A 15,305-nucleotide genomic window follows, 5' to 3' on the forward strand; every position below is an offset into this window, starting at 1 on the left:
TTATGGTGCTGGGTGCAGAGTCTCCAACTTCCTCCCTGAGCTCCACACCTCAAGGAAGGACTGGGATAGAGGAGAGTCTTCCATGAGGAGCCCACATTGTGGGTGGGTTGTGGCTCCTGAGCTGCCCCAGCAGGGATGGAAGAGTTCCCTGAGTGTGCATCCATCCTGCTCCTCCTGCTGATCAGGAGTAGCTGGTTAATAAAACCCCCTCCAAGGGAGCATTTCTATTCAGTTCAGCAAGTCCCAAAATCAGCTAACAACCTGTATCTTATCAAGCCTCATCTGTTAAAATTCTTCCTTTAATTTGCTGTTTACCTCACCATTTAAAACTTTCATTCTTATAAATCAGTGTGGATATATTTGCTTTCTGTGCAGGGCTCCAGTAGTCTCTTAATAATCATAATAATTGTTATTACTGATTAAAGTTGCATTATTCATGCCAGATGGAGTGCCCTCCCTGTCAGCCAGAATGAGTTTGCATTTATGTAGTTATAGTACATTTGTGATCTAAATAAACAGATGGTAGAAGGTGACAGAGAATTATGTGCTGGTGATATCAGCAACAATGTTTCCCAAGTATAATTGCTTTAAATGAACATGAATGCAACAAGGAGCTGGTAGCTTTAACAAGGTAGTTGGCATTCACTGTGGTAATTACCAGGCAGCATCACCAGCAATGCCAAGGGAGGAATGCTGGCTTTGAAAAATTAGTGACAGAGAGTCTGACTTCACAGAACCATCAGGGTGGGTTTGCTCAGCTCTGTAACATCTCCCAGGTGTGAGCACCCTGCTGTAAGAGGAGCAGTGTTTGTCTTTAGGGCGATCCAACCTCCGCTGAGAGACATTTTGCACTTTCTCCAGCGTCGTCTCCCATCAGGGCACATGGCAAGTATTTGATTTAGTGTAATGGAGCAGTGTTAGCAGCAGCAGCTGTTAATGCACGATTGAAAGGATTGAACCTGGATCAGGTTCAAAGGGGAAATTCACTTAACAGAATCTCAGCAGTACTCAGTGATGTATAAAAGTTTAATCAAACACAAGGTTGGCTTCCTGTGATCAAAAGCACAGCGATAAGGACTGTGCAGTCTTCCACAAGATTTAGCTTGGGTGTCTCACTCATCCCATCAGCTCTGGCATTGTGAAGGGCTGGCCTGCCTGCCCCTCAGGCACTGCCACACCTGGGAGTGTGCCTGGACCTTGGCTACATCCAGATGGCAGCCATGGAATGGGGTCTCCCTTCCCTCTCAGCCCAGACTGGTGTGGGACTGTCTGAGCGCTCTCTCCTGTGGTGCTCAAGTGCAGCCAGAGGAGAACATTCCAGCTTTCTCCTTGCTTGCCAGTCCCTCTCACATGGGTCAGCATTTTTGCCATGACATGGACACATGAACTCAACTCCCCCCTCAATCCAAGTGAATTTCAGTCACTAATTGCTAGGTAGTTTATAAAAACTTAACATTGTTAATGCTTCTTCTTACAGCTGTATTTTACAGTGCAAGCACCTACTGTTCTTTTACTTCAGGGACTAAACCCATCAGTGTAGGCACAGAGTTTGTGGTGACTGGGGAGCTGGGCCCAGCCTCATCCCCAGTGGGCACAGCTGTGCAGGACAGGTGAATGCTGTTGAAGGGAACGAGCCATGGAGTGCCCAGGGGCACTGCCCAACCACCAAAGGGAACAGAGGGCACACAGGTGCAGGGCAGCAACAGCAGGGGATAAAAGGCTGGGCTGAAGGACAAGGAGGGCAGATGCTTGCAGCCTGCTGAGGTGCCCTGGTGTTACTGTGTGTGGGCAGTGCCTGAAGCCTTCTGAAGAGGTGAGGTGTTACTGTGTGTGGGTTGGAGCTTTCTGAAATTGTGTGCGGATGCTCTGTATGTTGGGGTTGTCTCAATTGCAACATGCCAGCATGAGGAAAGATGATGCAGAGCATCATATCCAAGGTCTGAAGGAACATGAGGTTCCTTCTGAACCACAACCAAAGGGAAAGAACCAGCAGCCAGAAAACAGAAGCTCCTGTGAGCTTTGCTGTCACTGGGGTTCAAGGGGTTGCAGAGGGCACATTTCCCTGACCATAATGTTGGACATGCAGACCAGGCAAGTTTGTGGGGAAGAGGGGGTGGCTTTGAACCAAAGGCATTGAGTGGGATGTCCTGTTGTTTGTAGACACAGAGTTTGTGGTGATTGGGAGTGGGGCTGGGCCCAGCCTCATCCTTAATGGGCTACAGCTGTGCAGGACAGGTGAATGCTGTTGAAGGGAACGAGCCATGGAGTGCCCAGGGGCACTGACCAACCACCAAAGGGAACAGAGGGCACACAGGTGCAGGGCATCAACAGGAGGGGATAAAAGGCTGGGCTGAAGGACAAGAAGGGCAGATGCTTGCAGCCTGCTGAGGTGCCCTGGTGTTACTGTGTGTGGGCAGTGCCTGAAGCCTTCTGAGGAGGTGAGGTGTTACTGTGTGGGGGTTGGAGTTTTCTAAAATTGTGTGGTGATGCTCTGTGTATTGTGGCTGTCTCAAGTGTGACAATTGTTCAGGTGAAATTGGACAGGAGGTAAGTAGCTGTATAGCTTTTCCAGCCGAGCCATCTCCTCTCCTCTGAAGAAATCAGCAGGTTTTACATAGGCTATGGAAAGCAATAGTGATAGCACTGAGTGACGACATTGTTCCTCAGTCTTCCAGACTTGCTCATACTTCTTTTTGTTTTAAAATGTCTAGGTCATTATGCATAGCAAAAAGATATTTAGAGTATAAAGCATTTTGATAAGTACCTATATTTCATGTAAGTTTGACACCAGGCCTGGTTATTTGGTTGGGCTTTTTTTTATAGGCACTGTTTCACCCTTGCTAAAGTATAAAAACCTTCCAAAGACAAGGTGGGCCCTTGTCTTTTGTGCTTGCTGGATGTTAAAGGACTGAAAGGAAGGCACATTTCCAATCTCTCTCTTTCTGTCTGTCCTGCAGGTGGTCGTTGCCACAAGTCCTGCACAGGAAGGTGCTGGGGACCCACAGAGAATCACTGCCAGACCTGTAAGTGTGTAAGAGTGAGAAACAAAGGACTGGAGAACAATGTAGTGGAGATCCTATTTGTTTTTTCTTCCAGTTGTGAAAGGAATACTATAAATTCTGGGTGCAGTATAACTCTAAAATGTACAAGGGTTGTTTTCCCCCATGTATTTTTATCAATAGATTATTTGCCTTTTTTTCCTTACCCATATGAATGATATGTTTCTTTCCTCCCTTAGGCTTTCTAAAACTCCTTATGCTAACTTGAATTTCCTTTTCACTACTTGGTGGAAACATGGAGCATGGCTCTTGAGAGTATTGATGGTTATTGATGGCAGATTTGGAGCTCTTTCATGACCACCTGACACTGCAATGTTCCTGATGCTAAAATACTCTGTTAATTTCAATGGTAGCCTGGGAATATTAGTTATCTTGCAGAACTGTTTTCTTTATAATAACTTCAGAATATATTTGAGTTGTACTGAAAGAGAGAATAATAGGTTTTTGTGAAGGAAGTAGTAAGTGAAGGGTCACTCATGCTGTTTTTCTGTCCTTGTGAATTTAGAGAGCATGAAAATGAGTTCCTTCTTCCTTCCTAAAGGAGCTTTAAGCTCCATCATGTAGGCACAAAAGAGCCAGAAGTACAGTGCCAATATCAGCAGATAATAATAAAAGAGGAGAAAATAAAGGGTTGTTTTTTTCTACAAGTTTTTTTCTTTTTCCTCTTACAAGAGGGTGAAAACCAGTTGCCTTTACTGGAATCACTCTCCCTGGGAAATGAAGTGGTTGTTGGGAGCTCTGCCACAGAACACTTCTTCAGCTTATGATTGTTTCCTTGGCTGAGTGGTAAATGGGAAGGAAGGACTGTGACAAATCACTCCCAGGTGAACACCCCAAGTAAGCTCTGAGCTGAGGAGAGTCAGCCCAGTGTCATCTGGGAATTGATAGGAACAGTGCAGAGATGCTGCTTTTTGGTATGTTTTTTGGGGTTCTTTTTGGTTTTTGTTCTCGGTTGGTTTTTTGACTACTTGGAGTGAGAGCTAGGATGGAGTTAGAACTGGCATACAGCTTGAGGTGAATGTCTGATGAGCCTGAGCAGGAAATCCAAGCTGCCCTGCTGCCCCAGGGGACAGGGCCACCTGCAGAGGGTCTGCCACACTGCCAGGAGCTGCTTTCCCTTTAGGAGCATCAGCTGATTCTGCTGGAGAAGCTGCTCACAGTTACAGCTGTGTTCTTGCATCACTGCTTCATATTCATCTGCAGGCATGGTTAAAACCCCCTCAGGACACACTGTAGGACTAAGGGACAGCGATGCAGAGCAGATTCTTCTTTGTCTGAATTGAGCTGGGACATCTCCTTCCTCTGCTGGCAGTCTTTGTGATGGCTCTGAGGAAGTCAGTGCTCCTTAACCAGGAAAAGAAGTAGATTCTGGGTTGTGTGCTTAAGTAGATAATGGAAAGGGACTTAAACCCTAGCTGACCAATTATTTCATATCATTATTAGAATTAATGTGGGGTTTTTTTCTGTCCTAATGAGAAGCTTGTTTGTGTGTTCAAACTAGTAACATGGTAAGAAACTGCAAAACCCATCCAAATGGCTAGATTTATTCAGGCCTTCTGTGGTTATTGTATCCAAGAATAGTTTAAAATAGTTCTTGGCAGTGATGTTCTGTAAGGAGCCCATGATGGTGGTTCAGGCTGTGTCTCCAGCCTCATGGCAAATCCAGCTGTGTGCCTGCAGAGGTCCATGTGGCAGGATCAGCTCCCATGGTCTCAGCCTTTACACAGCACTGCTCTCAGATTAATGTGGAATTACCGGGGAGGGAAGAGCTTATCTGCAAGGCTGGGAAGGCAGGAGCTCAGCAGGGCTGCACAGAAGGCTGGCTCCAGGAGTGACAGCTCTCTGTCCCTCCACAGTGGCTGCCCTTGCAAATCCAAACAGTGGGGAAGACCAAGGCACATCCATGGGGTTAAAATATTAAATTAAGAAAAGCCATAACCCATCCAAGCGTCAGGGAAATAGACAGATCACAGTCTTCTACCTGAGTAGCTACTCCACATCCTCTCACCTTCAAGTCCACTCTGATGGTCAGGGACAGGAATTAGTTTTACATCACAGACTTCTTCTTTGCCTCCATGGCCTCACTGCACCTTGGACAAGCAGCAGAATTGAAGGAGGAGGCTGGCAAAGGGTGTTTCTACGTTGGATTTTTGCACAATGTGTTTCCTGCAAACTGAGTGAAGCAAAGAGGGAGAATTTGAGTAGGGACTCAAAACATAAAAATGCAACTGGGATTGTGATTTTGCTGGCTTCATGTATGATTTTAAAAGACATGCCTGGCTTTTGAGCTCACAGATGTTTTTAGATAAAAGCTGTGTTGTGCATATTGTGTCTGCCTTAACCCTGTCACCTTGGGGGTGCACGTCTTTCCAACACATCTAGGAAAATGCTCCAGCAGTGCTACATCCAGTGCCAAACCATTTTGATCCTAGAAACAACTCAGAGCTTCATTTTGATAATTTTTTTTTTTATTGAGGATTGAAACAAAATATTTTAATGAGCCCCCCTCCCAAGATAAGATTTAAATTATTTTCCTGGGAAAGGATAAAAAATGAAAGATCTTAATCCATGTCTTTCATTTCAAATTACATATGGAAAAAACCCAAATCCCTTTGTTTTTTTCATGAATATCATCTACCTAGCTGCTTATGTTGCCTTCCAGCAATGTCTTTGTTGCTAACTCTGTCTGAAATACCACCTGCATCTAACTCTGTTCAAATGTCTCTCTAAATGTGACAAGAAAATTCATGTATTTAAGAAGACAATTAATAGAAAATTTAAGCCAAGCTGTTCTGTTAGGAGATAGAGAAGATAAAATTCCAGGATACTGTTATACACAGTTAGCTATCCTTTTTACTTTTATAATTAAAATATTAGTATATGCTAATAGGAAGGATTTGAAATTGAGATGATATAACTTGTTTCAGTGTCAAAAAAAGCTAATGTGAAAATACTTTTTAGAAGACTCCATTTTTTTCAAATTGTATTGGGCACACACTGAATACAATGTAAACCACTTGAAAAAAATAATAACAAATGCCTTTGGAAGTTACTAATGAAATTTGAAAATCTATGGTTAGGTTGTTAAAATTTCTTCTGTTCATGTCTGTTGAGAGTTTCATGCAGAAATTAAAACTTTTACAATCCAATATATTATTAAAGTGACAGATTATGCACTTTTCCCCAGAGGATTGTAACTGAGAAGACAACAATCTAAATTAGCATATAGACCCAACTAAGGGAATGCAAAAAAACAAATATAACCTATAAATCAAACCTGAAACACAAAACATTAAGCAAATGTCAAGTGCACCTTGACTCTGTGTGAGCACAGGAGTGTGGTCAGGGCACAGCTGTATTTACACTGTCCTTGTGCAGCTGGTGTTGCTGAGAAGGTGCCAAATTAGAGCAGCCAAAGGCAAGCAGGATCCTGGAGGGGCACACAGAAAGAGCTGAACCAGCAGCTGGGATCAATCAGGGAAACCCACACTTCTGCTTGGAGCCAGCATCTTTAATTAAAACCCTTGTACTGCTCTAATAACTTTGCGTGTTGGGAACACTTCCATTGATTTCAGTTACTTCCCATTTGTGCCTTCATGGATTGATATTGTCTTGACACAATTAAAGATGAGGGGAAAATATAAAAGAGACTGATAATTTGCACATGTACATGAGGTGGTCATTTCATCACAGTTTGTTGCTATGAAGTACTGGTAGAAGTTGACAGTCTCACCCAGAAATCCATCTCAATGCACAGCACATTTTTCAGGACTATGGTGTTTGTCCTTTGGCCCTGGCCCTGACTGTGACAGTTCTGTGTAGTTGAACCTTCCAAATTCTTGGGATCACACACAGGATCTGTAGGAATCCAGGCAAGAAGTTGTGCTGACCCTCAAAAGGTCTGCTTTGAAGCTTGGGGTCTCAGCTGGGATTAGTGAAGCTCTCCTGACTCTTGTGTTGGGTGAAGATATGAGTAGCAGCCACCTGAAATGCCAAACAATTTGACATTTTGGGCAATATTTATAATTCAGATAGGTCTTGAGTTACAGCTATAAAATCAATTGATTGTACCTGGGGGAAGAAAGCTTGTTATCTTTTTAAACCAGTGCAGCTAGGTACATTTTCTGTGGGGTTACCCCTTGAGAATGATTGCAGGAAGCTGAACTGGTGAGTGGTGTTTATTGGCATCTGAGCAATCAGACTGTTTCAGACCTTCAGAAAATACACAGAATTGCCTTGTGTTTGTTTTGGTTTGGGGAAAGACCTTAAGTCCTTAAGATCCTGAGCCTGCTAAACTCATTAATGTCATGGTGTGTGTGGTGCCACTGAAGACACCAGACAGGTTCTCCACAGACCTGGGCCTTCAGTAGCAGCTGTAATGCAAGTGTGGCATCCAGGAGATAGATATGGGATCTTCTGGCTTCTTCCTAGAACAACACATTGGCATTTCTGTTGGCATTGTTTGTTTTCCCTGAAAAATAAACAACTGGGGAAGAACAGCAACAAACCTTTGCTGTGATTATTCATTTTGCTTCAGGAAAACCCACAGTGTTCCCTATCCTGAGCAGTGTGGTAGAGACCCTCCTTGAGCAGATGTCTAACCAGAAGCAAAATATGCTTTTTGAAGGCATCCAGTTCAAATATTGTGCTGAAGAGAGGAAAGAGAGGGCTGTGTTCCCCCAGATCAGCCCTGGTGTAAATGGCCCATCCCAAGATCAACCCCAAAACCTTGGTGTTATCAGCACCGTGCTCCAGCCAACTGAGCTGTTCCTTCACAAGGAACCAGTGGCTCCATGGACAGGATGGACACCCAACAGCAGCTGGTTCTGGGGTAAATAAATCAGAGGTGAATTTGGCGGCTCCCACTGATTACCCACACAGAGGGGCTTTACACCAAAGCTTCCTGGAGTTTAAGCAAAATGTCCAGTAGCTGTGGGGCACAGCAAGGAATGCATTTATCAGTGGGCTCCATGCATGGCCTTGAGGCACTGCCACAAGGCAGAATTGGCTGTGGCCATGTCAAAACACAAAGTGCCATGGTGAAGGGGTGGCAGAGCCTTTGGGTGGTGGCCCTTGGCTCCAGGAGCAGCTGCTCCCTGGGCAGTGGCACAGGTGACCACAGATGGTATGGGTTGTAGGGTGAGCTCAATGGCCTCTCTGTCCCTCCCACTGGGAATTGGGGCCCTCCCTCAGGTCAGGGTGAGGCTGGGCTTTGCCTCTCTGTGAGGCACACAGTGCTCAGTCCAGGGAAAATCCTGGGCTGGTGGAAAAAAGACACGCTCACAGATTAGGGAAGGAATTTGTTCATTTTCATGAGCCAAGACTATCACACAGTGTGCTGGTGGCACACAGCCACAGGTGCCATTGTTTCACATCTGTCTTAATGTTTATCAATACTGTCACTTAAATAAACAAATCTTTTTAATGTGCTTCTCTGGCAGTGTTGACAGTAAATGCCTTCACAAAACTTCCCAAATTCCTCAAATTAGATTGCAAAACCACAAAAGCCTTTTCTTTCTCTCTGGGGGTTTTCCTCAGGTATCAGCAAGATGAAAATGCTCTAAAAGTGCATTGTTTTATTCTGTAGATTACAAACAATCACTTCTCTTTAGTTATTTACATTTTTATGTCCTAAATAAATACTGTATGTAGCAAGAACTTTTAGCATTACCTTAAGTATTTCTGACAAGTAGTGAAGGGATTTTGGATCAGAATGTACTTATAAAGGTGCTATTTATACATTAAAATAGCAGAATCAAGCAGAAAGTTGTATGAAATTTTTTTTCTCTTACTTTCTGCAAAGTGTTTTTCATCGAGAAGTAATTAAATGCTTTTTAAAAAACAGGTGTTGAAGGTTAATTGCAGAAGTGTATCATCCCAGCTTTTATCAAAAGACAACTGACAGCCTGGTAGGCAGTGGTGGCTGGTTTAGTTTGGATAATATTAATTTCTTTTTCCATAAAGTAAAGGTTACAGCTGAGTGAGGGAGGGGAGGTGGATGGGCCACTGGGTGACCATTCTTTGCACAAGGTTAAGCCCCCAGTGGTGTGGAACAATCCAGCTGGTAGATCTCCTTGCTCCATTCTGTGAATGAAGGCAGGATTGTGTTAGCTAGAAATAGCAAGTGGTGTTTCCAAACCAGCTCCAAGGCTGCAGTCTGTTCTGTTCCCATTTGCCAAAGGGATTGCCATCAAGGGCAGCCTTTGGCTGTGACATTGGTGGTCTCACTCTGAATTTCACTCATTTACTTTGTGTTGCTGTTCTTGGTGGGGAAAACTGTTGTGCAACTGGTGGGCTCTTCTGTTATTTCTGGGGGGCAGGGGAGAGGGTGTCATATCCTGTTAAAAAAATTAATTATTTGAGAGTAACATTCCTCATGAATTTCCAAGGGTAAGAGGGCATGCTAAAAATTCCTTCTCTGGAGTCCTTGAGCAACATGTGTGCTCCTAAAGAGGGGATTGCGCAGGCATTTTGGAGACAGGTGTCCTGCCGGCATTCTGGATACAGATGTGCAGAATTTCTGGAATACAAGTGTCCTGAAGACATTCTGCATCAAGAGAAATATAGGTTGGATATTAGAAAGAAGGATCTTTACGGAAAGAGTGATAAAGTTCTGGAATGACCTGCCCAGGGAGGTGGTGGAGTCACCATCCCTGGATGCATTTAAGAAAAAGCTGGATATGGCACTGAGTGCCAGGGTTTAGTTGAGGTGTTAGGGCATGGCTTGGACTTTATGACCTTTAAGGGTCTCTTCAAACCCAGTCATTCTGTGAGTTCTGGAATACGAGTGTACTGTAGGTGTTCTGGATGCAGATGTCCTGCAAATGTTCTGGGTCCAAGAGCCTGCAGGCATTCTGGGTGCAGGTGTCCTGCAGATGTTCTGGGTCCAAGTGTCTTGCAGGTGTCCTGCAGGTGTTCTGGGTGCAAGTGTCCTGCAGGCATTCTGGATGCAGATGTCTGCTGATGTTCTGGGTCCAAGCGTTGTGCAGACGTTCTGGACATAGGTATCCTGCAGATGTTCTTGATCCAGGTGTCCTGCAGGTGTTGTGGGTCCAAGTGCCTGCAGGCATTCCGGATCCGAGTGCCAGCACCCCTGAGGTGTTTCCCTCCCTTCCTGGGGGTTTTCCCAGCCTGCTGTGGGTGTTTTTCTCAGGGAGCAGCCGGAGAGGCCCTGTGTGTGACGCTGTCCCTTTTCCTGCCCCGCAGTGACCAAGACTGTGTGTGCAGAGCAGTGTGACGGGCGCTGCTACGGGCCCTACGTCAGCGACTGCTGCCACCGCGAGTGCGCCGGCGGCTGCTACGGACCCAAGGACACCGACTGCTTCGTACGTGCCATCTGCCTTGTTCTCGTTGTTCTTCTTTCTTGTTCTTCCTGCCAGTCACTCTGCAGAGCCTTAATGCTTTAATCCATGAAATTCACAGTTTCACCCTTCGAATGTACTGCACGCACACTCGCAGATTCAGGATGCAAATTTTAGCTTTTAGGATTTTTCATATTCTATTAACATCGTTTATCTACTTAATATTGCTCATTAACAGATCTATGAGATTTGTAAATACAGATTGGGAACTGTTAATATGCTTATCTCTGTGATTTTCATCTTTTTCTTTTCCAAAATTAGCTTTTAGAGGTGACAGCAGATTTTTAAAAGTATTTGCCATTATATTTGAACATGGTTTTTATTAATGCTCTGTGTGCTTTTCATATCAAAGGCAAGAATACTATTTAGATTCTCTGTGGAAGGTGTTCCTTGTTTCTACCAGACTTAATTTAAATTCAGGTTTTTTTACTGGGCATGCTTCTTTGTGGAGATGGAAGGAAAGTGGTTCCCAAAACGCTCTCCCTCAAATGCATATTGCTACATATGTGCTTCAGATGGAAAGAAGAAATTGCTTTTTCTTTAAAGAAATATAATCTGAATATCCAGGCCTTTAGAAAATCTGTCTTGTTTCTAATCCATTATTTCTAAGGGTTTTAGCAGCCTTAGAACCCAAAACTGATCTCAAAAAATGTGTAGCTCCTCACCCTGGGTTGATGAGACAAGTTTTACTAGTGGTTTCAGGGGAAGCAAACCTAGGTCTAAAAGTAGACTCAGAATCTGCACAGAGAGGTGAGTTTTCAAAGGTACCCATGTGTTCAAAGAGACAAACACCTGTGAAGCTGACTGCCAGGTGGGGTTGGGAGGAAGGTATAGAAAATTGCATATATTTTGGAACTGTGGGCAAGTGACTGATAATGAACTGGCAAAAATAAATCTTATTCTGGCTGGCCCTAACTGCTTGATAGTGATAGGTTTTGTGCTTCAAAACCACACTCTAAATGCTGTTCTTTGGCTGCTGATGAAATGTTGTGATGGCCTGACAGCCACCAAGAGGATTTACCAAAGCTGTTCCCTGTGGCTTTTCACAAGTAGATGCTCAGCACATATGAGATGGGTGATCCAATAGTGCCTGGAAGTTCTCTGTTGGCTTTGAACAAGAGAGACAGGAAAATACCAGTCTTGCTTGTGTCATGTACAATATAAATAGGTAAAGGGAAGAGGAAAAATGCAGTCATTGGGTCAAAATGAGCATTGAGGAACATCCTCAGAGCTGATGTGTTGATGCTTTCAAAAGTTAAGGACTGTTACTAGTAAATACAACTTTACAAGAGGAAGGCCTTGTAAAATCATGGCTCTGGCATGTTACTTCAGCTAAGTAGAAAAGGACTGTGGGAATGAGACTCAGCTGAATTAGAGGTAGAAAAACAATTTGTGTAACCATCATGTGTTCATATCGTGGTGTGTGGTGGTTGGCTGGATTATGTTATGATTTAAAACCATGTAGCTGATAAAGGCCTAACTGCTTAAAAAGGCTGGTTTTTGCAATAAGGAGCTCTCCTTTGTACCTGCCTTGGGACTCTGCATCACTCTGGACCCTCACCCACAAAGTTCAAGTTACTGGCAGCATAAGTTGTGTACTGCTGCAGCCTGAAAGTTAGACTGTCTGAATTGTGGCAGCTGTGGAAGTACACATGCTAAAATCAACTGGTTTGTTTTCTCTGGTACAGCAGAGAGGCATCCAGGGTTTATTCTCATTCCCTTCTGGCCCCAGAGCAATGTAAAAGAAATTCAGCAGGGGTCTGGCAATTTTCAGGCCTAGTCATTACTTGCTTAGACACAGTGGGTGAAGAGTGTAACCCTTTAGGCTGTAGACAACTGTGCTTAGCTTTCAGCTGAGACACATAACTTTGTTTTTTCCCTGTGTATTTCCTGTGCTTTTATTCACAAATTAGCAGCATTTAGCACAAAGTGCTAGAAATTTGCATATATTATCGAAGCAATTACAAATGTATATAAAACATTTCAGTCATAAATTAAAAGTTTTCAGATCTTCTAGATGAATTTTTCCTGAAAATTGCCATGTCTCCAAGGAGTATTGGTGTGCTTTATGCATTTGCTAAACTGTTATCAGAGAATTGTCATGTACATGATGGAGTACCTTTGAAGTCAACATGTAAGAAATGGGTTGAGGAAACAAACTAAATTAGTATTTATTAATAAGCAAAAGTACAGCTTATGAAGCATTACAAATCCTTTAGAGCATTATGGCATCTTGCAGCAGCATCCTGTTCTAAATACGGTTTTAATATCTGTAGATAAAATTCATCCATCCTCCTCCATCTGCTGCCATGCACTCATTTGCATTTTCAGTTCTAAAAGCAAGACAGTAATCATCATCTGACATAAATGCAAGCAAACATGCTAAAGCAAAGTTTTACTGGTGTTTTTATCTCAGATTCAAACTGGGTCTAGAACTTGAAATGCATAGGAGAGCCTGGCTGATTGCCTAGTGGAACCAGAAAAGTGACATAACCCAATTCCTTGGCTGGACTTGCCATCCAGTTCTGATTAAAGTGTTTGTCTTTGTGAGGGTTAAAAAAAATCTGTTTCCATGACAAAACTGGCAGGTGTTATATTAGGCATTGTAAATGACCAGGCAAGGCAGGATCAGCAGTTTTGCTTAGCACTTGCTCCATGCAGGACAGTGCTTTAATCACAAATCTCCCTGCTCATTCATTTCAGCATCAGATTTTGTCCTTGGATACATTATTAGCCTCTCCTTTCTGAAATCTTCTGGCATGGCAGGTCCCAGGGTCCTGCTGGTCCTGATCCAAATGGAGATAAGGACTGCTAGTAAAATCAGCACAAGGGAGGAACTTTTTCTCTTTTCTCTCAGTCCCAGTCCAAGAGGCAAGGGAACAGGACATGTATATTATTGTTGTACTTGTTGACTCTTTAAATACACAGAACCATCTGTATTTTAACAAAGAAAAATGGAAAAAGACCAGAAGGATTCACTCTTAGACTAACACTTTTAAAGCAGCCTGGATTACAGGTTAGTGAGGAGGCAATACCCAGTAACAGTGGCTGCTTAAACTGCTAGAGGGATCCAAGCTGCCAGGCTGCAGCTTTCACATTCATACGAATTTTTCATTCAGGGTATGCTCTATGAAAATTACTCCAACAGTTTTCTTATAATCTGTAGTTAAATCTGTAGACATGATGTGTGCTGATAAGGAATGTCAAAATCGGTGGGGCTTTCTACTCCTAATTACCAACCTTGCATGGTCAATTGTTTTCCCTGCATCCCATTACTTTTGTTATCCACACACTCTCCTCTTCATTTGTCAGGGCCCTGTCCTCTGTCAGCTGTGTGTGGCAGAGCCTGAATGCTAAGTGGGACAAAGTCCTATTTTCCTCTCTCAGTGTGTGAAGCAACTGACCTTGTTAAACTTGCCACTTAGGGAAATGGCCCCCTCCTGTGCTGGCTTAAAAGAAGTTCTTATCCCTCTTGCCTCCTAATTGGGAATTACAGTTTTCAGCTGGATGATGTACTCACACTGTAAGAAATAAAAAGGGTTGGACCTCTGAAAAAGTCATTAGCATTTGCTTAGAGGATGATAAATAGCTGCTCACTCTTGGCAGTTTTAGAATGTCCTATCAAGTTGAGAATTGGTTGATTGTGAGTGGTTATGAAACAAATTACAGCGTTGTTTTGGTGTTGTAGGAAGTGTTGTAACAGGCAACTGTTGCTAATTAAAGGGGCTCACCAAACTCCCTAATTATAAAAGTCACATATTTGCCAAGATCCTAGCAAAAATCCAAGGAGTCAAAATGATACCGTTTTGGATTCTAAGTCTGCTAAAAATCTTAGAAATAATGGATTAGAAGCCAGACAGATTTTCTAAAGGCCTGGACATTCCTCATTGTCACAGCAAGTCTGAACAATCAAAGCCATCTTTTACACCAAAAAATCACCAAAACCCTAAAGCAGCTATATGATTTAATTCCTTTTTTTTTCCTCCTTTATTTTGCAGGCCTGTATGAATTTCAATGACAGTGGTGCCTGTGTCACCCAGTGCCCCCAGACCTTTGTGTACAACCCCACCACCTTCCAGCTGGAGCACAACCACAACGCCAAGTACACCTACGGGGCTTTCTGCGTCAAGAAGTGCCCACGTGAGTGCTCTGTAACCTGCCCTGTGCTCTGCCTTCTCTCAGGGGGAGCTGCACTTGCATTTCAGGAGCCTTAAAAACAGGGAGACAGTGAGGGCTGAGTGCAGAGCACCATCTCTGCAATCACTCCACGTGTGCTTGTAGCCTGTAATAACTCAGCTGATAGCTAAATACTTCACCTTTAGCTGTGATGCTAACAGTTCCCAAGGATCCTGGAGTGACTTTCCTAAAGAACGGTGGTTTCTCTTTTCCTGGTCAACTGCTTGTTACATTCATGCTTTAGATCAGTATTTGCAAATTCCAAAATAGTGTAAATAAGTAGTTAAAATAGTGGGATTGTAAAGGGTATGAATTTTTGTTTCAGTCCACCACCAGTACCTGGTACCAAATGCTTCCATGATATTGATGCCCCTAGGTTGGAGTAAGGATGATTTGACAGAAAGCTACCCTGAGCAGTTCCACCCCAGTGAGGAATAAACTTGTAATACTGACAGGAATGCAGTCTTAAAACTCCAGAGTAAAATTAGAGGGGAAGAGGGAGTTCAAAAAAAGAAGAATCCCATGCATGTAAAGCCCACATGCTTCTGAGATACCAGCCAGATGATGACAAGTAAAGAAAAAATTATAGGGTCATCAGTTACACAGTCTTTGAATCTGCTGGTTTAATTGGAAAGAATAATAAAGAAGATAGTGTTCTTGCTCTCCCTTTCATTCCATGAAGGTTTACAGTTGTGCATTAATTATTTTG

The 15,305-nt window shown here is 43.3% G+C and overlaps 1 protein-coding gene across 1 annotated transcript in view; it reads left to right on the top strand.

Moving 5' to 3' along the window:
• Positions 1 to 15,305, top strand: part of ERBB4 (erb-b2 receptor tyrosine kinase 4) — a 466,745-nt gene that overhangs the window by 291,080 nt on the left and 160,360 nt on the right. The window contains exons 5-7 of the mRNA XM_058028496.1: positions 2,958 to 3,023; positions 10,266 to 10,384; positions 14,419 to 14,560. Of these exons, the coding sequence (XP_057884479.1) occupies positions 2,958 to 3,023; positions 10,266 to 10,384; positions 14,419 to 14,560 (327 nt within the window). The remainder of the gene's footprint in view (positions 1 to 2,957; positions 3,024 to 10,265; positions 10,385 to 14,418; positions 14,561 to 15,305) is intronic.

The sequence above is a fragment of the Melospiza georgiana genome, chromosome 7, assembly GCF_028018845.1.
Source record: "Melospiza georgiana isolate bMelGeo1 chromosome 7, bMelGeo1.pri, whole genome shotgun sequence".
NCBI classification, from domain to species: Eukaryota; Metazoa; Chordata; class Aves; order Passeriformes; family Passerellidae; genus Melospiza; species Melospiza georgiana.